The sequence below is a fragment of the Pogoniulus pusillus genome, chromosome 19 (genome assembly GCF_015220805.1).
Source record: "Pogoniulus pusillus isolate bPogPus1 chromosome 19, bPogPus1.pri, whole genome shotgun sequence".
In the NCBI taxonomy this organism is placed as follows: domain Eukaryota; kingdom Metazoa; phylum Chordata; class Aves; order Piciformes; family Lybiidae; genus Pogoniulus; species Pogoniulus pusillus.
Window position 1 is genome coordinate 2,631,861 of NC_087282.1, and position 23,446 is coordinate 2,655,306.

A 23,446-nucleotide genomic window follows, 5' to 3' on the forward strand; every position below is an offset into this window, starting at 1 on the left:
GAGGAAAAGCTCCTGCAGAGCGGTGTGGGAAAGTTCATAACCTCCTGTGAAAAGCATTTGAGTCATTTAATGGAGTAGCAGATAACTACGTATTTCCACTTCCCTACACACGCTGTAAACAGGCTAACAACAAAAAGCTTTTTAAAACATCATTATGCTTTATTCTCGTATTCTCCGTTAGCGAGGTTTCTTTCCTCTATCAGCAGCCTGGAACCGAGGGCAGTATTTGCTAGTGTTAAGTCCTTCATCAAGCAGAACTCGAAGGCCAGAGAGCAAGGCGAACGTGCTGCCAAATGAGCCCGGCCATTTGCCCCCACCAGCGAGGTCCTGGCTGCCATGTGGCGCCCCTGCTGGGCCCTCCCGCCGGCGCAGAAGCCAGAGGCGGCCCCGGCCGGGTCCCGGGCGGGCTCCGCGCGCTGGACGCGGCGGCCCCGTTCCCGGCTGGCCGCCTGCCCGAAGCGGGGGAGGCGGCCGCGGGGCTCTGCCACCCGCAGGTGTGTCCCGCCCTAGGCGCGGCTCCCTCGCAGGTACTAATCGCCGCCCTGCCCTGGCTCCCTCCTGCAGTTGCCACCCCGCGCCCCCCGGAGCCCGCGGTGCCGCCGCGCGGCCGGGATGTACGGGGGCCAGCAGCAGCTGCAGCCCCTCACGCTGCCTCCGCAGCTCCAGCAGCAGCACCAGCAGCAGCACCACTACTACCGGCGCCAGCAGCACTACAGCACGCTCCCGGCCGCCCGGCGACCCATCTCTTGCCCGGAGCCGCTGCCCCGACCCCAGCCCTGCCGAGAGCCGCCGCCCTGCCCGGAGCCGCTACCCCGGCCCCTGCCCTGTCGGGAACCGCCGCCCTGCCAGTACTCCCCGCCGTCACCGCCGCGGCCCCCGCCGTGCCGGGAGCCGCCGCCCTGCCCGGAGCCGCCGCAGCGGCCCCTGCCGTGCTTCGAGCCCGCTCCTCACCAGCAGCAGGAAAGCAGCGTGGCGTACGACCGGGTGCGGACCTACGGCCCCGGCTGCCGGCGGGTGAGCACGTCCTGCTCCTCCCGGGCGGCCTCGCCGCTGGAGTGCTCGCACGGCTACCAGCAAATCATCGCCGGCTGCGACCCGCCGCAACAGGTACGGCGAGTGCTAGCGCCGTAGCTTTTGTCCCCGTTGTCCGTCCTTCCTTTCGGGCCGCTGCAGCCCCGTCCCGTCCCGGGTGGGGCACCTGCCCGCCCGGCGGCTCCGGGCTCCGTTCCCGCCCGGGCCGAGGCGGCGTCGAAGCCAAAGGCCGCTTCAGGTGCAAAGCCGGCGCCGGGCCGTAGGCCAAACGCCCTTATGCCCCCGGGCACGGCGGGGAGGCTGCGGCTCTCCTGCAGAGAGGGGAGAACGGCCGGGCTGGGTCTCTCGCCGCGGGGTAGCAGCGATGCCGGGCGGTGCGGAGAGCCCCGCGCCGCAACCTGCCGCGGGGCTGGGCCCAGCCGAGCCGTTCGCAACGCGCCCCGCGTATCCCCGCGGGGACCCTCCTTTGAACAAGTCGTTCTGCCTCAGATCGAGCGCGGACACCCGTCGGGGCGTCTGACGGCGTTAGAAACACTCAGCCCTTCCACAAAACACCGTCTGGTCTAAACCAGGGCTCTTCCGTGCCGACGGAGGAGACCCTGAAGCGGAGGCGGTGGCGGGGAGGGCCGGTCCGGGTCGCTCAGCGCTCCGCCCGCACCTGCGCTGAGGCTGCCCCGCTCGGTGCGGGCTCCAGCAGCTTCCCAGGAGAAGAGCTGTTCGTCCTCAGGCCACAGCGGGGCTCTTGCTTTGGCAGCGTGCGTACCTCAGAGCCGTAGCTGGGTTCAGCTTGTGGCGGTGGGTGGGTTATAGCCTGCAGGGGGAGGGCTGCCCTCCGCAGCCCCTGCGCGGGGGTCCCGGCGGCTCTGGCCGGGCTCACTCTGCGGGGCAAGCAAGAACAGGAAAGATCCCATCTTTGAAGTGGGCAGCTAAAGACAACCCGTCTCAAACGGCTAAGGAAAGTTTCACACCTTAGTAACCTGCTTTAAGACGACTTAAAATGAATTCACCTTTACATCTCTCCTTGTTCGATTTCGAATGGCTCGGTCAGTCCCACGTTCGCCCCGTTTGACAAGTGCAGTTTGCGTTTATTTTGTCCAAACTTCAGTTTCTGCCCCTTTTGTCAGGGGACCAGGGCAATCCCGGCCAGGGCAGGTGTGCCGTGCAGCTGCTTCTGCAGGCCAGGTACCCCCATTCCCAGCAGGGTGCGCAAACAAAACCCTTTCCTGCTTACTTGGTGTAGCTCATGTAAACACAGCGTAAAGGTGTGCGTTTGCTTAGTTGTGTTTGACTCGATGATGCTAATAGCATGCAGCTGAGCAGGTGGGAAGTTGATTTAGCTTTGCTTTTAAAGTCCACAATGTCGTTCAGCAAGTTTGCTGCTGAGTGCATGTTCAGGGAATGGTTTGAAGGTATTGATGGAATTCAGTACAGATGCAACATATCTGACTGATATCTTAGCTAAATCTAAAAAACAGAACTAGAGATCCATGACTATAGAAACAGCAAAGGCGATCAGAATTTGCTCTTGAATTGCCATTGATACCTGTACAAGTGGGACTGGCATGCTGTATGCAGTGCTTTGGGTTAAACTCTTATTTACCTGTTGTACAAATATATTTATCAAAAATCGTGGGGATTAAGACCAGTACAAAGCTTGATTTCGTTTCAAAGCCATATTTGCGTAGTTTAAGGGCTGCCTTCCTCTGCAGGCTGGCTGCTGTGCATTCTGGAAAGGGAGCTGCTCATGAACAGCTTTATGTGGCTTGGGCTGGACAGAAACGTTCCTGCTGTACCAAGGTGTTAATCCCTCTTTCGAACGGGTGGGGCGGGAGTGTAAACGCTGGGCTCTCACCTCTGATAAATGATCTGCTCACCTCGGCTAGATGATAGTCTGAATTGCATGCAATTAATTAAATATTCATTAGAATAAATACTACAGTCCCAGGTTCGCTGTGCCTGGCTAAGTATGTGCCCGGTTTGATTATAGACTCGAGTGCTGTCACTGCTCTATGAAGTACGTTTTCATTTTCAACATCTGCTTTAGTCACTGAATCCATTAAGTCGTGCTGATGAAAAATAATTTCATGCTGTAGTGTTCTGCTGGATTAGACTTTAAAGACGAAAGAGGGTGTAGCTCACATCAGGCTTTGTGTGGGTTGCAGGTTTCATGGTGGAGAGAGAAGGTGCTTAATAAAGTCTATTAGGAAGTTATTACAGAAGAAAACAGTAACAAACAGGGAAGTAAGCTGGGAGTGGTCTCCTTTGGTGAATGGGAGTTGTCAGAAAGAAGTGCTGGGCAGAGCAGGATGACTCCAAAGGGCTGAATTAGTTGCCCTGTGAGCAGATCACACGTAGCTGGATAAATTAACATATCAGTGCCTCACTCACATCGATGCTTTAGCCTAACGCTGGAATTTTCAGCTAAAGGCTGCTCAGAGCTGTAGTTTTAGCTTCTTACTGCTGATAAGGCAAAGGGCTATCTTGCAGCAATATTTGATTTACTGCTGCAGAGCTTTTGTAGATTACTGATAACGATGTCTGCATCACTCTTGACAGCTTTTTAGTTACGGGTTGGTGTGTCCTCTTGTGTTTATGTACATTTTAGTAAGGCAGAGGGAGGGAGAATTTGGACTACGGGTGCCTGTGGTACATGTGAGAATGGGTGTTGTGGTTCAGGGTTCAGGAGTGTTTTCAGTCTCGTTTTGCTGTATCCTTGACGCAGAAGCAAAATACTACTGGCAGCCGTGGCAAGGTTCACTTGCAGTAATGGCAGATTTTGCTCTAGTCTGTTGCACCTAAATGAAGAATGTTGGGTAGAGTAAATCCTTTTCTGGTGTGGCTTACATGTATGAGCCCTGCCCCTGGGCACACGTGCAGATACTGTGCACACAAGGAGTCTGCTGTCAGTGCAGGGGTAAAATCCTGATGGCTGCTTGTAGGGATTGTCTATCCACATGAGAAACTCTGTGAGCAGGATTTGTCTGTGGCTGTGCTAAGGACTCCCCTGCTGTGTGCTGTGAGAAGGGTTTGGCGTTAACCATCGTGTGCGATTTGTCTGCATTGCCTGCAGCAGCCCTCCGGCAGCGCCTGCTAAAGGTAACTCCTAAATTCTGATGAGCTGCTTGTAATTAGCCAGGCGATAACTTATGGACGGGAGGATGTGACATAGATGAAATTCTTTCCTTAATCACTGGTTTGTCTAAAGCTCGGGCAAAGGTGTGGAAACAGAAGTGAGTGTACTGATTGTTTTGCCCGAGGTTTGCACAGGATAGCTGGACACATCTATCAAATGCTGCTTCCTTAGTGCAAAAACCTGGTCTAAAAGTCTCTGAGACTATGACAAATCGTTATGGAAGTGTTACCTTATAGCCCTGGAAGTGATGCTTACTGACCCAGAATGACTGGTCAGGCCTTTGCAAATCACAGACCCATTTGTGCCACTGAAACCCGTGACAGTACTGGGCTCTCCCCATTCTCCAGCTACAAAATGTTACATCTCCAAAGGACTGTAGGAAAATGGAGGATAGCCCCATGGGAATGATGGAAAAATGGAAATAGTCCCAGGCCATCTTGGTACTGCCAAGAGGATCACTCCGGAGGCCTTGGAGATGGCATCCCCCTGTGCAGGGAACTGTGTGTGGGGAGGTCAGGCTGGCACTGTGTCACAGGGCTCCCTCTCGGTCTGTGCCAGTCCAGCCTGCTTGGCTGGTACAGGAGGCATGGCAGGCAAATCCCTGTGTCTAAAGGAGCAGGGGAAGTATCTGCATCAAAGCTCTTTGGAAATGAAAGAGTTTGGGTATCTTAAAAATAATGTTCTGTATTCCACATATGATTAGAGCATGCTCTGAATATTGTAAAAGTATTTTCAGCTCAGGTGCTCTGCTCTCCTCAGCTCTGAGAACACACAGGTGTAACTAGGTAGAATAATGTTACACATTCCCCTCCCTAAACCAGCCCGTGTCAGTTGCATATTCCAGAGCCCTGTGGCAGCATGCTTTAGTTCAAGCAGGTTTGCCCAATTTCTCATTAGACTGGAAAGATGATTTTTAATGTCATGCAGAATGCCCAGCCTGTTGTCATGGGCCATGCACTGCCAGCTAGCTAGCCAGCAATTCCTGCTCCCCTCTGGTGCCAGTTGTAGCCCTGCAGTGCTCCAGCATGAGCAGAGCCAGTGGTGTGAGGCTCAGGGCTGCCTCTGCTGGGTCAGAGGAGGTGCTGGGAGTCAGGGCTATGCCTGCTGTGGAACTGGGCTGAAGGAAGGACCAGTGGACATTCATTCCTAAAGTGTTTTGCTTCTTAGTGCAAATGTTGTAGGTGTCAAAGCTGATGCAGGAATTGGGCTGGGTATGCTACTCTGTGTTGTCTCTTTGGTGTCATGTCCCAGTGCAGGGACTTCCACTGGCATTGGTGGGCTCCCTGCCTTGACAGACCTGCCTGATGTAAACAGCTTTGAGTTTTCTGCGGCAATTAGAGGTTTGAGATTTCTTAATCACTGTGATTGCTGACAAAAAAGTTTCTTTTCCACTTGTGTTTTCTTTCCTGGTGCTGTTATGATTCATTCTCGGGAGATGGGGAAACTGCTTCAGGCTTCCTAAACTTATGCAAGAGCTCACAACTGGAAATCTGACCTACTTCAGAGCTGCTCTTGCCTAGATAGGAGTGTCTCCAAGCCTGAATGGCAGCCTGATAAGCTTCCCAAACACTGGATTAAGGGAAGAAATTACTTATTATGATAACTGCAAGTTTGTTCTGTGAGAAAGAATAAACAGTGTGTTGTAAACTAACAGATTGCCCAGGCCTTAGATTGGATTCAGTGGGAATTTGTTTGCCTGGATAAGGAGCTGGATGTGGAGACTCCAAGCAATGTGTACAGTTTGTGGTAACCAGTGGTGGTCCATGAAGTGGAGGGCAGTGTCCACAGCTGCTTGTAGGCAGTGCTGGGAAAAAGGCAGCATTGAGAGTGCAATGTGACAATGCACAGAAGTGCAGAGGTTTCTGTAATTGAAAGAGACCTTTTTAGTTTTTCATTCAAGAAAGTCCAAGTGTTCCACATGGGCATCTTTTTGTCGTAGGTGTCAGGAAGGGAGTTTGTGACCACTGTGAAACCATTGCCACAGCTGGGTGCATTGGATAGTGACTTGCTGTGGTACGTTGGCATGTCCTCTGCCCCTTCATTTTGGTGTTTATGCAGAATACAAGTTTTGTTCCCAGGGTGAAGAAAGTGTGCAGGATGTACATGCACTTAGAGCAGCTGTTCTTGATGTGTGACAGCAAATAGTGCAAGTGAAAGACAGGGTCTGTGCAACAAGAACACAAGCCCTGTGAGGAGAGACTGAGGGGAGCTGGGGTTGTTCAGCCTGGAGAAGAGGAGGCTCATTGCTGTCTACAACCACCTGAAGGGAGGCTGTAGCCAGGTGGGGTTGGGCTCTTCTGCCAGACAACCAGCAAAAGAACAAAGAGACACAGTCTCAAGTTGTGCCAGGGGAGGTCTAGGCTGGATGTTAGGAGGAAGTTGTTGGCAGAGAGAGTGATTGGCATTGGAATGGGCTGCCCAGGGAGGTGGTGGAGTCTGTGTGGCTGGAGGTGTTGAAGCCAAGCCTGGCTGGGGCACTTAGTGCCATGGTCTGGTTGATTGGCCAGGGCTGGGTGCTAGGTTGGACTGGATAAGCTTGGAGGTCTCTTCCAGCCTGGATGGTTCTGTGAACAGGGACACAGCATCCTCGAAGGCCTAGTGCAGTATGTCACCGTGGATTTGTATCCTGTTCAGGGGGCACTTAGAGAAAATAAAGACTAATTCCCTCAGACTTGCAGGGAGGTGGTAGAGTAAAAGCAAACTCTTAAAACTGAGAGTAACAGACTGTAACTGCTGAGCTGTATGGGGTGGAAAGGGTTCGGCTTTGACACATTCCTGAATGGCTTCACTCAGTGAATCTCAGTATCTTCATAGCCAGTGGCCACATCTGGATTACTTTGGGAACCTCTGCAAGCAAGCTCTGAGCATAAAAGGTTTTGGAGCCTGCAGTGCACAAATCACTGAACCTTTGCTTATTTTCTTCCTTGCAGGGCACTATTCGGAGGATTATTATCGAGAATCCTGATCAGGTAGGAAAGCTGTGCGGTGCTAGAGTTCTGCTTCTATAACTGGTCCTTAATTCTCCTGATCCACTGGAATGGCAGCTGCCTTCATCCAGGAATGCTAAATGCTTTGGAGTCACATGGCCCATGCCTCTGATGAGGAGAGAATAAGCTATTAGGGATTGAAAATACCCCAGAATCTCCAGCCAGGCTCCCTACTCTCAGCAATTAGGTCTCCATTAATGTGCTTCAGCAGCACTGCAAGTGGAGACTGAGTCTGTTTTTGCTGTATATCAAACGTTGTCTAGATGGGAGCACAACCACTTTGCTTCCAAGTGGCCACACACTCAGATGTACATGGCTGAAAGAACTATCTCCAAGTCTCTATGTCAGCAATTTGCAAAAGTTCCTTATCACTTTTTATTCCAAATGCCAGGAGTTCTGAACTCGCTGTTTGACACCATTCCTGCGTGTGTTTTACAGGAGCCTTTATCTCCATTTCTTAGAGGGGCAAGTTTCTGTCCTGGAAATAATGTCATCTATGAGAAGACAATAAGGAAATATGAGCTGTTAAACCCCCTCCAAGTAAGTTGTTCTTTTTGTACTATCTGTTGCAAACCGAAATTGAGATGGTAGCAGAGAGGTAAAGTTTCCTGGGTTGGTTCTTTTTCCTCTTGCTGGGAACTACAGCCAGCCTGAGAATTGCCAGGCTGAGGTACAGGACACGTTCTCTGAGTGAATGAACCTGTTCCTATGTGTAAGGAGAGCAGAAGTTGGAACGTTTGCTGTGCTTTTGCTGAGAACTGATTCTATCAGACTAACAGTGAAAACTGATCTGGTATGTCTAGCACTGCCAGTCTTCTTCTCAATACTGACTGACAGCTTCTTGGAGCAGCTCCACAACAGAGCAACCAATAGGACTTTGTACCAAACAAGGAATTGAAAAGATTAATTATTATTATTTTTTACTTATTCTTGGGAAAAAGTGTACTTGGCAAAGCTGTCTGAAATTTCATCTTGGCATTGGTGTTATGTCAGTAGCAAAAGTACTTTTTTACTGCTCTGAAACACGTTTCACAGGAGGAGCTGGTGAATTACAACCCTGAAGTGTTAAAGTGTGAGGCAAACTCAGGGTCACTTAGGAAATAAACAACCAATTTTATTAGGATCATTAAAATAACTGAACCTGCCACCAGGCTTTGCATGCAAAGCCACATTTCATTCATTTATATGTTCCCACTAAGCTTCCATCTCACCAGGACACATCCGGCAGCTTAAAAAGATCTCTTCTTGTTCCTAGGAGAAGCAGTATCAGTTTTCCCAGCAGTCCCAGCTCTCCCAGCAAGCTGATCACTGCTATGTTGCCCAGCCCTGCCAGCACTCTGAGCAGTCCCAAGTCACTCACCAGTGCCAGCAGACACAGACCAGTAGTCCCAGTGAAGTGTTTCCAGTCTGCGTGAGCGATGACAGCAGAGGGAACTCGGTGAGGAGGGTGACAGTCCAGACCTGCGAAGCGGTAAGCAGCCCAGGGCAGCAGTTGGCTGCTGGCAGTGGCTCTTTGCTCTGTTTGCAGAGGGCAGAACTTTAGAGAGACATCAAATTGCCAATCCATGACTTCCAGAGTTTTCCTTCAGACTCATAGTAGGGAATTCAGCCCTGTACATCCACTGTGAGTGAAACAGCAGAGCCTCTGCAACTACAGCAGGTAACTTCTTTGTATGCTGTGATCGCAGGCATGGCCTAGAACTGTCCCAGATTCTGTCACATGCTGTTAGACTTAAAAAAGACCCCAACCAAAATCCAGACCTGTTCCAAGTGGGGTATCCTGTTTCTTGTTGAGACACATCTGTGCTTAGGTAGACTGAGTGAACATCATTCTGTGGTCCTTTGGATGTGTTGAGTCTTGTTTTTTCTTTCATTTGGTGTCTTACCTATTGATTGAGTCTGGCCTCATCTGTCGTCTGCACAGCACAGCCTGAGTAGTGCAAGGCCTGTGCCTCTGGTCTGGGAAGAAAGATCCAGTACTGTATGGACATGCAGCAATTTAAGGTTGCTTTCTGCTTAAACTGATCAATGAGAACCTCAAATAGATTTTGACTTGGTTAGAAGTTGACTGGAAGCACAAAACCAGCTTTCTCTACCCTTTGCTTTATAGAAGGCTGCAAATTCTGGTGTTTGGAAGGGCTGCAAGAAGCTCACTACACACAGGCAGGATTAGTTCAGTAGAGAGGGAGCACAGCAGTCCCTCCCGAGCATCATTCAATACGCAGGTGGCAAGACATAGTCAGGCACATCAGTGGTAGACCTGTGAGGAACCTTCCACAGCCAGACACTCATATAGCAGCTTAGTGCACGCAGTCAGTTGGGGTTGCCGTTGAAATCCTTTGTTGTTTACAGTCAGAGGTGTTTGAGCTGTAGCAACACAACCCCCTGTAGCAGTAGGCAATCTGGCACCTGGCTGCTGTGATCTGGGCACTGCCCACAGGCATTTGGTGCACTGCAGTTCTGAGGGATTGTGTATTCATGAGATGTGCTCACTGCTAGTGTGTGCTGTTGCAGCCTGGTGCTGGCGATGTGGCAGCAGGAGATGCTACCTTTCCTATTTCTTGCTGTAAAGGAAGTGTTTGTTTCAGCATAGCTCACTGGAAAGCAGGAGAGCTGCCAGGCCCCAGTGCAAGGAAAACAATGGTGTAAACAAATTGCAGATCACTAAGAGGAAACAACCACATCCATCCTGCTCGTAGCATTTTTGTGCTGAGCTTTCAGCTCGAGAAGGGAGCTCAGTTCTGGTCTTGCCTGTCTCCTGGCAGGTGAATTGCTCTCAGGAGAACAAGGAGCAGCTGGACTGCCGCTACTTCGGTGAGCTGCTCGCCGAGCTGAGCCGCAAGACCAACGACCTGTACAGCTGCTTACTGCAGCACGTGGAGAAGATAGGAGGAAGGTATTGGCATTGCATTTCCTGTGTCGTTTCTGTGAGAAGGACCTGGAGTCCTGGTGGACACACTGTCCATGAGCCAGCAGTGCGTGCTTGAGGCCAAGAAGGGCATTGGTGCCTGGCATGCGTTAAGGAGAGTGTGGCCTGCAGATCAAGGGGGGTTCCCTCTGCCCTACTCTCCCCTAGGGAGGCTGTTTTTCGAGCACTGGTTCAGGCTCAAGAGAGTGAGCTACCAGAGAGAGTCCAACAGAGGCTGCAGTGATGCTGTGGGGACTGGAGCATCTCCGTGAAGAGGACCTGTCTTTCCTTCAGTGGCCTGGACGATCTCTAGAAGCACCTTCCAGTCCCCCACCGTGCTGGGATTCCACAGCTCTGCACAGCAGAGATCCTGGCATTGCACAGTTCAGAGGGCACTGTTGGTTGCAAGTTGTTTTTTAAACTTGCCTAACGAGCACCGAGATTGTGTTCTCCACCCTCATCTGCACTCTGAGTTACTGAGTACAGAGGAGTGCTGTGAGTCAAGTAGATGTTTATGGGATTTGATGCTTTGCCCATTGTTTGGGGTCACACACACCAAGAATTCCATATCCCACACCTGTGTGCACCCAGAGCAAGCAAATGCACTTGCAGCATGCCCTGAGCTGTATCTAAGCATACAGTTTTGGTACTGCATTTTTGAAGAAGCAGCACAGCTGTTCCAGCTGCCATTCCCTTTGTTCTGCTCTGGTGTTCTGTTCTGTCACAGATTAAAAGATGGCCACCATAGGGCATAAAGCTCAGCAGCTACATGCATGCTGATGTTGAGCATGCAGCATCACAGCAGCCTTCAACGTGCTCTTCCCTCACTGCCACTGTCACTTCATTCTTACCCCCTCACTCCCACTCACCTTTGATGCTTTCCAAGCTCACTGACAGAAGAGTGGTCCCACAGCAGGGCAAAAGCCAGAGTTTACGCATCACAAAAGACCTGACTGCAAAGGAAACACTTCAGGCATGTCAATAAATGGCAGCACAGCCCTGGGTAAACCATTATCCAGACAATGAAAATGTCATTGGCTTAACGAAGCGTAACTGGGGTGAGTGCCCAAAGAATCTGAGACTCGGCCTGGCTCGAGTGTGCTGCCGGTAGCATCCCAGTCTGCTCAGAGATCTGTGTTGCCAAGCACCTTGAAAGGAAGGTGGCAGCTCTCAACCTGCTAAAGAACCTTCTTTGCTCTGTGCCCTTGTTATGGCTGTGAATGTGGGCATGGGTTTTCTTGTCAAGAAAGTTCTCAAGCAGTTGTTGCTGACTGTTCCCTTGGATTTTGCCTGTTTTGCAGGAACCAGGACGTTGAATTCACGAGCCAGGTAAGCACCAGTGCCAGGTAAGCAGCAGGAGCGCTCTTGGCCAGCTGCTTCCTGGCATGCAGTGTTAACAACAATGGTGTGAATCTTCCAGCAAATTAAGCCAAGCCAGTTTAAATGAGGGATGCTTTGTTAGTTAATGATCCCTGCTTGTTAATGACATTCAGAGCCTGAAACTTGCTGCTAGGCCTGGATTTGCAAACGGGAGCATAGTGAAAGGCAAGTTGAATCATTTGCATTATTCCAGTATGAGAGTCAAATGTGGGCAGTGTTTCCTGTTGTGCCAATAATGGTTGCACTGCAAGCAAACTTGCACTGCTCCCTCTGCTTCCACTTTGTGTTTCTGAGAAGGATCTTCCACTCTGGCCAGTGGAGCTGCTGTCAGCAGCGCAGAGTGATGAGCAGTGCCTGTCACAGAGGATGGCAGCCTCTGCAGGCAGCTCTTCTGTGCATGGGGCCAGGACAGGAGCCTCAGCACCTCTCTAGTTTTCAGGGGCATTGTGCTAGGGCAGGAGTGTTTGTCCAGGGTGAAATCACCTGAGGCAGTGCCACTTAATCACTGCCAGGATCTCCTGTGACAGCTGCTCATCCTTCAGGAGCAGGAGACGTGGTTGTACCTATGAGAGGCTGCTGGGAGCTGTTGTTTTCTGGAGAGGGCTGGTTTGAATGCTGCCTTGACGCCAGAGGTTACTGAGGAATTTGAATACGTTTCATGTATCGCTTCATCTCTGTCTGTCTGTGTCTCACACAGCAGACTGGAAGTTTTCTGGATACTTTGATCTGTTTTCACTCTTCCTTGCCTTGTACTCAAGGTGTTTTGCATAGTAGAGCTGTGTGATGAATGAAGAAAGCACATCTGTGATCTACCAGGCACAATTCTTCATCAAGATGTCTCTCCTTCCCTTTGCCTAGGCTGAAGATATTGAAGAATTAATTCCTAAAGGACTGTCTGAGGCGACAAAGCAGCAGATTCGCTATCTCCTGCAGGTACCAGAGCTGGGCAGGGGGTGTGCAAGCCTCTGGTCAGTGGCAGCTGGCTTGCTGGGGATGCTGCATGTAACGTGCTTTGCTCGCTGCTCTATTCCATCTTGCCTAGCCTTAAGGGCTTGGAATCACACAGGTGGCTCCCACTCATGGTGTGGCAGTCGGCTGCACGCACTGCTAGTGTACTGCACACAGCTTTACTGGTGCTTTCTTGTGGTCTCATTGGAAACCAGCTTGGCTTTGGCCCAGCTGTAGGGGAATGCAGACCTGTAACCTTTGTATTGGTGTTGTGTGTTGATGCTTTGTGGGAAGGCAAACAGGAGGTGCTTTGCTGCACACTGAATTGGGCATCAGTTGCCAGCTACAAGCAGTGCTGATGCCTTAGGCCTCACCTTTCACAAATGCTCTGGTTAAGAGCTTCGTCAACCATTTCTGTTCAGGTTCCCTTTATAAGTTTTATCTGATCTCATTCTTCAGCTGCCCAAGCACCCCACCCTGCCTTTTCCACCCCCAGCCCCATGGCCTGGCTGTAAGCAGGCAGCCAGCACTGCCAGGTGCTAGTAAGGGTTGTTTATTTTGCTCTTTGCAGCACTGTTAAGTCCCTGCAGCACACTTTGTAGTGTGGCTGATTGGAACTGGCCCTTGCCTTTGGTGAAACGCTAAAACCAGTACTGTAGCATGGATCCCAGTGGCCACTCCAGAACCATTTGATGTGTGGGGTGTCAGGACAGGAGCCCAAACAACCTGCACTGCTCAGCAGGTGTGGCTGGATTTAGTCTCCCCGAGGTAGGGGCAAGATGATCCTACCTGGGAGCTGCAGCATAGAATCACTCCCCTGGTGAAAAGTAGGTTTGAACCAAGCAATGAATGAGCAAACTTGCTCTGACTTCACTGCTGAGCCTGCTTGGAGCAGAAGGGTAGCACAAAGGGAACCTCCCAGGTCCCTTCCAACTTGAATTATTCTGCTTCTTTCACAATGGACACTGACGTGAGCACCACCTCAGGAGGCTGGTTCCGCTCACCTGTGTGTGAAGGAACTGAAATTAATCTTCCTTGTTTGCTCTTGAGTCCAGCTGGGTTTACATTCTCACACCTATGCTTAGACCAAAGCTGCTAAAATGGCTTCGGGGCACCAGATCTTGGTTGCATACAGGCAGCTTGCAGTGGGGCTACAGACCCCTGGGGCCTTTCGGAGTTATCTGTGGAATGCTTTCATTGGGAGGAGGATTCTGAGCCAGCTGTCAAACTGCTCAAAGACTGCTGGCTGCACCCAGAGGCTAAGAACGTGGAGAATGTCCCTGTGGAAGTATGTGACATCTCTGGAATTCAGCAGCCTTCAGCAGGAAGCAGTGGCTGAGGACTGCTTTTGTATTCTCACTTGAGCCCTTTGGACTTCCTGCCGTCTTTCAATCTACATTTAAAGCTAGTTCACAGTAAAACCATCAACACTAAGTCAGAACTGAAATGCCACTTTAATAAACAAAGAGGTGAGTTGCACAAGGAACGTTTGGGGGTTTTTGAAGCCTCACTCACATAATGGCTGCAGTAGGAATGAATCAGAAATAGGAAGAGGTTCATCACCAGGTGGCTGGAGATCTGTCAGCCTTCCTCCACCCCAGTGGCTGACAGGTAAAGCTAAGGGAAGGGGTGGGAGGAGGAGACAGGAGGATCTCACCTTTGTCCAGACAGTACAACCCTCATCTTCTGCACACAATATTCATTCCTTCCAGAGGAATTAAGACTTGAGGAAGTGCTTTGTGGGTTCTTAAGAATCTATTTTTTTCTTTCAAACATTAGAAAAGTACCAGGAACTGCAGCAGTTTGTGTTTGACATGAGTCAGTGCAGAGCTGTTGAAGGGAGCAGGACTAGGCTGTGTGCAGAGGCCTTTCCATTTTATCTAGCTGGCTCCTTTGGTCTTTGGGATCCTTGTTCTTGCAAGGGCAGAAGTTGGCTGTAGGGTGCTTTTTTATTTAAATGTTTTTAATGGTGAGGAAATTGCCCTGCCCGGGGGCTGCAAGTGTTCGTTGTCAGAGCTCAGAGGTGATGCCTTTCTCCTCTGGCTTCTCAGATAGGGTAGGAATTTTTTCAGTGGGTGCAGTCAGGACGCTCTGACGACTCAAAAACCTGACAGTGTAATACCCGCACCTTTATTTTCCCCTTTGTTGGTGTTCAGATGCAGCTCTTCACCCCTTGCTCCTTCCAACTTGCTACCCTGTGTTCGAGGCACTAACTGCAGAGCGGTGCCATCTGCAGAGCAAAGTGTTGCTTTGCGGGACCTCTGCACGCTTCAGTGAGTGCCCTGGCAGCAGCGGTGCTAAGGGCATAAGTTATTTTCAGCTGTGGAGCAGCTGCCAAGTGCCTTGTAAACAAAGCTTGCTATTGAGCAGAACCCATTGTTATCTCTTCTCCTCCTAGATGAGAGTGACATCAGATAAATCCTTGAGGCTTGTGCTTTCCACGTTCAAGAATTTACGTGAGGAGCTTTGCCATCTGCAGGATGACCTGGGGGTAAGCCACCACTGCCAGGTCCCCTGGCCTCAGCCCTCTGTCAGTGGGAAGCTTTGTTAGGATGAAATTGAAGTGGCGAAGTTGAGGCTTCCAGCTGCTCTAATGGCAGTGCTTGGTTTGGTTTGTTCATTGATGGACCTGCCAGACCCGTGCAGTGGATGAGGTCAGATTCTGTTCTAGCAGTAGGTTTCAGGTGCTCAATTTCTTGAAGCCTAAAATGCCCAGATACTTCTGAGGGCAGACTCTGCAAAGTGAGACTGGATTTAAAGCTCTGAATCCATGGCTACAATGCACAGATCATCTACATGGCTGTAGCTGAACTGTGCTCTTAAGTTTCAGCAGGGACTAGCACTGTACAAGGATCCGAGCCCTCAGTTCTCTTCACTCCTGACAAAGCTGCGTTCTCATGCCACAGGAAAGCTGCTGTCACTGGGTGCCTTTGGGTGCCTTCAGCAGCTGCAGTGGTTCTCCAAGATGTAGGTGTCCCAGTGGGGAAGCTAGAGGTCTGCAGCTGTGGATAGTCAGTAGCTAGCAACTGTCAAGGAATCACAAACATTTCCTACATCAGCACAAGTACTCAGCACTTCTGAACCCTTCACAGCACTCGGGGAGGGGAGTGGAGTTTGAACCATCATCAGCACAGGAGAACCAGCACAGAACAAGGAGTCTCTGCAGTCAGGTGCTCCAAGCTTTGGAGGGGGTTGTTGGTTTGTTAAGTAACTACAAGTAATTCTTGGGAAAGACTGAAAGCAGTGTCTGAGATCCCAGTGCTGACCATGCCACAAAAAGCCAGCTGAAGGGCTGCTGTGTGCTGTGCACTTCTCAACCCAAAGTCTGGACAGAAAGAGGATGCTTCCTTGCTCCCAAAGCATCCTGTACAGGTTGTTCAGTAGGCTGCATTCTAAACATGGGAAAAGGTCACTGAAGCATTGCACTTTTGTCTTACAGAAGTTAGAAACTGACAATGTCTTGCTTAAGAAGGATTTGGCTTTTAAAGATTCTCAGGTGAAGGAGTATGAAACCATGCTGGCTTCCCTGCGCGAGAGCAACCGCCAGCAGCAGGTACATCTGACCCGCAGCTCCTCGGGCAGCCAAGAGCCAGCTGTGTGCTGCAGCTCGGAGTCCTGGGACTGCCGCCCGCCGCCCGCTGGGGTGTGTGGGTGGCCCTGGCACTGCGTTCATTCCCCCTCTGTGCTTCTCAGCAAGGACTCAGAGACAGCGCTGCCAAGTGCTGCTCTCTGGAGGAGCAGCTGCTGGCGCTGCGGCTGAGCGAAGGGGACAAGGAGTGCCAGCTGAAGGAGCTGGAGTACGGCAAGCGAGCCCTGGAGCAGGAGCTGCAGAGCCTCAGGCTGCAGGTAACAGCCTGGCTTGTGCTGGGGGCAGTGGCTGTGACTCGGGCACAGCTGCACGAACAAATGAGAAGGAATAATAAATCCACTTTTAAAAAGACACTGTGGTGATCTCCCTCAGGCCTGCTCCAGCCCAGCCCTGCAGACCAGCACAGATGAGCTCTCCAGCCGCTACGTGGAGATGATCAATAACCTGAGGGAGGACAAGGACCGCGAGATCCGCAATCTTAGGGTGAGTCGTTTGACTTTGGGGTGCTCCTGCCCTGCCGACTGCAGGCAGACAGCTGCTCTCTGGGCAAAGAACAGCAAAGAGCTGCCGCAGGTACTCTGTGGATGCCTTTTGGCTCTGCAGTTCCTTTATGCACAGACACTAAGAGTGCTCAGAAACCCTTGCAGTGGTGGTTAAAAAAAAACCCAACCAAATACAATTCCAGTACCTGAAGGGGTCCTGCAGGAAGGCTGCAGAGGGACTTTTTGTAAGGGTGTCTAGACAGGACAAGGGGGAATGGTTTGAAGCTGAGGCAGAGCAGGGTTAGGCTGGATCTTAGGAAGAAGTTCTTCAGTATGAGGGTGATGAGACTCTGGAATAGGCTGCCCAGGGAGACTGTGGATGCCTCCTCCCTGGGGATTTTCAAGACCAGGTTGGATGAGGCCTTGAGCAACTGAGTCTCGCACAGTGGTGTCCCTGCCCCTGGCAGGGAAGTTGGAGCAGATGGTCTCTGAGGTCCCTTTCTCAACCTGAGCCATTCTGTGACTGTATGAATTTCTTAGAGGTAGAAGTTGGGGATTAATCAAACCAGCAGTCTTTCCTGGGGAGATTTTGTGTGTCCTGCTAAAGTAACAAAGAAGCCAAAGAAACCAAGAAAGAAGCCCAAAAGAAAACAAGAATAAACCCCAACTATTGTGTGTAGGAAACGTCCCTGAAAGCCAGTCCAGCTGCAGTGCTGGATCACTTTATGGAGCTGTAAGATACTAACATGATGCTGCGGAGCATTCAGTGCAGTTGGCACTTCCTGAGTTCACTGTGCAGCTCAGCACTGGGGTTTGAATATCGTGGGGGTCTCACTGCTCATGATTTGAATGAAAAAAAGCTATCCAGAGTCTTGGCTATGTACTGAAAGGTGCCCACGAGCAGCACCAGGCACCTAACCACTCCTTACCATCTGTTCTCCAGAACCAGTTATGCCAATTCCAGCAGGACATCTCAAGGAGAGAGGGGAGTAACAGTGACTTGCAAATACGGTTGCACGAACTGACATCCATGCTGGAGGAGAAGGATGCTTGTATCAAACAGCAGCAAGAGGTAAAGCAAAACAACTATGCCCGTTTGAGCCTCCACTTCTCATGCAGGTGGAAACTCACCAGGAAGTCACTTGCCCTCTCCTGGTTTAGGGTGCAGAGTTAAGACTTTCCTCTGCCAGTGTTTTATGAGGCCAGGCTGGGGAGTGCTCTTTGAACTCCTGTGGATCCTTTGTTGTGACTTTGTGAACACTGCAGGAACGAGGATTTCACCTGAATGCTTTCTTTGGTTTTCTCAGGACCTCTTCCGCTTGAAGCAGGAGAAACTATCAGGCAGTCAGTCCCCTGGTGTGACAGCCATCATCACCAAGAAGTAATGCGGTTATTCACCTTAAACTGCCTGCCACTGGTGTTGTGTAGCCTCTGTTAGCCAAGGCCTTCCTGCAGATGTCCTCATCCTGCCTGTTCAAGGGGAAACGTGTGGAGAGGGTCTCCTGGATGGGGAGGGTTCAGTGCTCAGCACTGTAACAGTGACTGGGGGGGTGGCCAAGCACGTTCAAGTGACATCTAAATGTCTGCATTAGCTACTTAGTGACTAATAAAAGTCTTTGGGTGTGAATGGCTGGAAGGGCTCTGGTGAGAGCAGGTTTACAGGTTTGCAACTCTCCTTACTACAGGTACAGGAATCAGTATCCAATCCTGGGTCTCCTGTCTGATGACTACAAGGTGACATCACCGGTCAATAAATCGCAAACTATTGTCATCGAGAGGACTGGGGAGATCTGGAAACACGTGAGTTCAGCCAGAGGCGACTTCAGTCTCTGCAGTTCCCACATACTCAGTGGGACTTCAAAGAACGCTTCGGTGTCAGCTCAGAGATGATATCTGAGAGGGAGCTGCAGTTTAGTTGAACTTGGCTGCCAACAGCAAAGTGATTAAAGTGAAGGACCTGAACTGTCTGTTGCACGAAAGCAGTTAATTGTGGGGTGAGGTAGACATGAAAGAACCTTTTGTTGTGCTCCCTGACACGCAACTGCTTTGCACAAAAGAAGTGGCCTTGCTCTGACAGCAGCCTCTGCCCGCAGGCACAGGGCACCTCAGGAGTGGGGAGATAGGCAGAACTTTATCCGCGTTGTGCTCTCCAGCGAGGGCGTGTTGTGGGTGGGCAGCGTTCCTCTGAGTCACCAGTGTGACTCCAGCCTGTTTCTAGAACATAGTAAGCAGCATATCCAACAGGAGCCAGGGCAGGGACGAACCCAGCAGCCCCGGAAGAGTTGTGATGGCTTAAGGAGCAATTCAGAGCAGAAACAGAAGGAAGAAGCCTGCAGAAGCTGCTTCTGTCAGAGGGCACATGGCAAAGCTGCCAAGGCTGAGTGCAAGGGGAAGGCCTCAGAAAGATCAGTGTGACACAAATACCGTAGTGCTGAAGAGGCAGTTCTGAAGGAACGTGACCAAGAATATGACAGTTGTGGGAGCTGCCTGAGTAGACAGGGGTAAAACATTTGGAGTGTTCTGCTGTGGGGCTAAGAAAAGGTAGAAGTCACTGGCAAACAGTGAAGCGCTACTGCTGAGCACTGAAACTCACTCTGGTGCATTGTGACCTCCTGTAACCCTTGGGGTTTAATGGCCATGATTATGTTAGGCTGAGGTTGGACTTAAGTCTTTTCCAAAGGAAACAATTCCATAATTCTGATGTTGACCTCAAGTAACCCTGGTGGCTAACTGGCAAGGAATTTAACACTGATAATGGAATGACACCAATAAAGTCGAAGCCCCCTCCCCACACTGTGGCAGTTGCTCACACTTCTCGTTATAAAAAATGGAAAGGAGCTATGTGCTCTGCATTTTAGGAGCCCAGGATCATAAAAGACAGGTTTTATGGAGCAGCCAGGACTGGTTTATTGGACTGGAATGTGTGTTTCCTGCTAACAAGCCACTTGGTTCTTCCAGGAATGAAAGAAAACTCTAAGCCGTCAGCTGCTCAAAGGAGTTAACAATTTAAACTGCTTTACTTTCTGCTATTCTGCATCCAAAAATGATTCAGTCTGACAGTGAAGTCTGGAGAACATGGTAAAAGAGCACGAAGGTGGAGAACACAGATCCTCACCATGAAGAGCTGTTACCCATGTCCTGCTCTGCCACTGACAGCCGTGTAAAGTGTACTTGTAGTTGTTCACACTCTGCTCGGGTGACAGCAGCAGGCAGTGCCTTTGTAGACTTCACTTCTTCAGATGCTTAACTGCCGTTCTTCAGCCACTCTGAAACAATCTAAGAGACAAAAGGAAGCCATCTGAGACCTTCACTCTCTGAACTGTTTGCCATACTCTCCTGTCCTGCCGCTCACTGTAAGAAGGGTACAGATCCGAGTGCCTCGACAGCGAAGGGCTGCTTTCAGCAGTCACTGGCTGCTGCCCATCTGCTGCTGCCTAGTGAAGGTGGAGCAAACCCAGACACTGCCATCATGGGGAACCGTAGGAGCGCCTCACGGAAAGCTGCTTACACCTGTCTGTGACCAGGAAGCCAAAACACACAGGGAGAATCCTGAATGTACTCCAGCTGTACAACAGCCTCAGCTACTGCTGTGGCCCATACAAGAGCTCCTGGGCTCAGTGCCAAGCTGGGGCAGCTGCTGGTACCAGAGAACATCACTGCCTTCAGAGGTGATGGACCTCAGCTGAACTTCTGTAAGGGCCCAAACCAGCTGTAAGTATTTGCTGGGCTTGAAAAGGTCAAGACTTTGGTGCATTTTTACATTGAAATGCTTAGCCCTCCACTGACAACTTTTGCTCCTTGCAGGACCACAGGAATCTCTTAGAATGAGTTGCTAATAATAATTAAGTAGTTGTCTGAGGAACACTGTGTAGAGAATCACAGGGGAAACTTTAAACTATGCAATCAAAGGTGCTAGCTCTTCATCGTGGGGCTCTTGCTTTGCTCTTTCTGCAGATGTAGCTTTCCATTCACAAGTAACATGTATCAGAATGCTCCACGGTGAAAGAATGCTGAAGCTAAGTGGAACTATCTTAAAATAAACCACAGTATAACTTTCTGAATCATGTTTGTCTGTACTGGAAAGATCTCCTGGCGACAGGACAGGCTGGAAGCGCTTTGCACCTTCAAACAGCAATCACTGGAGCCTAAATCTATGGAGAGGTTTTAATTAGTTAAATATCTTTGAGGAGAGCCCTCCCCTCTGCAATCAGCAATTACTCGGTTCTAGAATAGCCTACACCTTTCTGTGTAGCAGTGAGCTGTAACAGACACCAGACTTCGCATCATCTTCAAGACACAGAACGGTGTCAGTGTGTTCTAGCCCAAGAAATCCTTTTCACTGCAGTGTCCTCTAATGACTTTTCCCCTTTAGTGACCTGAATGCTAGAGGAGGAAAACCACCACGTGTTGAATGCCACCACACTGGTATCTCTGCATACCTGAGCAAAGGAGCCACAAAGTAAAGTTCTGACTTACTGCAGGCTTTGCCATGATCACAGCTGGGCTTGAGTAGCTGGGAGCACTACACAGGCACCTCAGAAGAATCTAGCAACAGGAAGAACATGAGTTATTAATGGACATAGCTACTGTGCACTCATTTCAACCACTGCAAGGGCTGTGCAGCATGGTTACTAACCACTCCACCCAGAAACACTAACCAAGACCAAGCAGTGACTGCCCCTGAAGGACGGAAACAGGCTCTGAACACAGGCAGGGCTGTGGTGTGGCCACTTCATGGCAAAGGCCACAGTTAGGCAAATGACCTGGTTTGCAGGTAAGACAACTGTCCACTCCTTGCTGTGGAGCAAGGACCAGCTCGAAGCCTGGTTACAGTAGTTGAAGACTTCCCTGTGCTAGGGACCTGCTGGCTGTAATGACACATTTTACTCAAGTGAAAACAAGGTAACTTGTCCCAAAGCCAGAGGCCAGTTAGAGATGGGTTTTGTTTTCAAAACAGGTTTAAACAGCACATTTAGTATTTTTCATTCTAAAAGTACACATTATTAGTTGGTGTCTCAGCTATTGCCTCTTTTCTGTGGAGCCCAAACTGACTTCTCTAACATTTCCCATCTCTGAACAGCAGTTAGCACTCTAATTAGAGAGTCAGATTTAGGTAATTTCCCCCCTCGGTTTCAGGTAGGTCCACTAAACCTTCTACATTTTCTCAGGAAGAAATGAGAAAAGCAAAGAGCATTGACTGCATCTCTGTACAACAGCTGTACTTTAGCAGCAGCAGTGTTAACTAAGCTCCCACTGCCTGAACTCATGTGGTAGCATGCAGAGGTTCTTGTTCTTACCCTGAGGAGCAGGAGAAAATTGCCTTCTGCTTTCTGTTGCTGATTCCACACAACTGGTATGCAATGTGGAACAGTTCCTCTGCTGCAGCTGTAAAATAAAAGGCAGAGTCCTGCTTCAGTTACTGACACCTCCTCCACTGAGCCTGGAGAGCTGACACAGACTCTGAGGGTAACTCACCTTTCCCTTGAGACCAGTCTGCTGGTGGTGTTCTGCATCTTGTGTTTCACTGTGAGCATCCGAGAGCTAAAGAAAGGAAAAGAACAGCTGATGAGCAAGACATGAACCACTCGGTACTGCTCCTGCCTTTTAGTGCTTAGTCTGGCATTCAAATAAAATCTGCAGTAACCAACTCAGGCATTTTAGAGCAACCCTTCCAGGCCCCTGAGAGCCTCACTGCTTGCCCAAGCAGCCATGTTTGTGCACCACACACAGCACAGTGGGAGCAGCAGAGATGTGCACAGTCAGGAGAGCTGAATGTCCTCAGGGATGTGCTTGCTGGCAGTGAACAGCCTTACAGCACAGGGAAGAAGCCAGGCAGGGCAGAGCCACAGCCTACATAGGACAGGGATCTGTGGAAGCACTGAGACACAATTTTACTGTGGTTTGCCATGAAGCTTTGTTACAGTCATGACACGGCCATCGTAACAACAGTTCCAACATGGTACCTGCTTTCCTCCACAGCCCCACTGTCACACCTGTACCACACTGCCCAGGCCTGCCCTTCTGAGCAGCTCTGGACAGAACCAGGAAAGAGCCGAACAGAGCACACACTCTCCCAGCAGTATCTTAGGCTGCTGAGTACTAACACCACTGCTCAAGCAGAAAAGCTGACAAACATATTTTTAATCCTATTTGACATTTAACAGCAGACTGGCAGTAAACCACTAACCTTAACACTGTGTGGCTTGTGTCTCAAGGCTCTTCCTCTCCTGACAGGCCTTGTTTCCAGTCCTTCTTAGCTGTGTTTCACTGTCCATATGCTGCCAAGAGAAGAGACAATAAGTATAAATAAAGAAATGCTCAAACTGCTAAGGCAATGAAGTCAGCCTAAGAGAAGTGGCAACTCATCTTGAGCCCTCACACCAGGCAAGGCTACCTGTGATCCTGCTGAGCATAACAACCTGGCTTCTCCACCCAGCCATCACAGAGAGCAGGGCTCACACACAGAAGACTGCATCAGTCTGCTTCAAGTCCTACACACTTGCCCGTATTTGCACCACAGCTGGTAATAAGCCACTGCAGTTGTGGGTTTTCTAACCACTGCTCTCCTCTTGCATCTTGAAAAACATGTTCCTTACAGACTTCAGTGCTCCAGAGGTATGGCATTTTCTCCTAATTAAAAACGATTCCCATTAGGTGGACTGACAGACTTAAAACTCAACACCAATTTCTGTAGTACAAAGTTACAGAGCTTAATCATTCTGTAATATAATGCTGAAGCTGTAAATGAATTAGACTTTGAGGCAGCATCCAGCATATACTTTTCTGCTATCATTAAATATGGTCAAAAGCCTTTTGCGCCCATTATGCTAAGTACAAAATGTAGGTAACAAAAGTGATGCTCCGAGAAGAACAGCAGATAGCTACTCACTGACTCTGAACTAAACAACAACCTCACACTAAACAACCACCTTATGATAAACAATGCTGTATCACAGACAGCATTGACCCAGATATGTGATTTCAAAC

At 50.1% G+C, this 23,446-nt stretch overlaps 1 protein-coding gene across 2 annotated transcripts; it reads left to right on the plus strand.

Annotated features, from left to right (window-relative positions):
- The first annotated feature begins 540 nt into the window (after window positions 1-540).
- Window positions 541-20,520, plus strand: POF1B (POF1B actin binding protein). Of its 2 annotated transcripts, XM_064158965.1 has the most exons (15): window positions 542-1,107; window positions 7,096-7,134; window positions 7,591-7,692; window positions 8,408-8,623; window positions 9,918-10,048; window positions 11,362-11,389; window positions 12,299-12,373; window positions 14,787-14,879; window positions 15,828-15,941; window positions 16,082-16,234; window positions 16,350-16,460; window positions 17,403-17,531; window positions 17,767-17,840; window positions 18,145-18,259; window positions 19,418-20,520. In XM_064158965.1, exons 1-15 carry the CDS (start codon window positions 613-615, stop codon window positions 19,421-19,423), a joined length of 1,881 nt encoding a protein of 626 aa, XP_064015035.1. In that variant the 5' UTR covers window positions 542-612; the 3' UTR covers window positions 19,424-20,520. The 2 variants fall into 2 exon arrangements, with proteins under 2 accessions (XP_064015034.1, XP_064015035.1); XM_064158964.1 differs by having other exon boundaries at window positions 541-1,107; window positions 18,145-20,520.
- The last annotated feature ends 2,926 nt before the right edge of the window (window positions 20,521-23,446 follow it).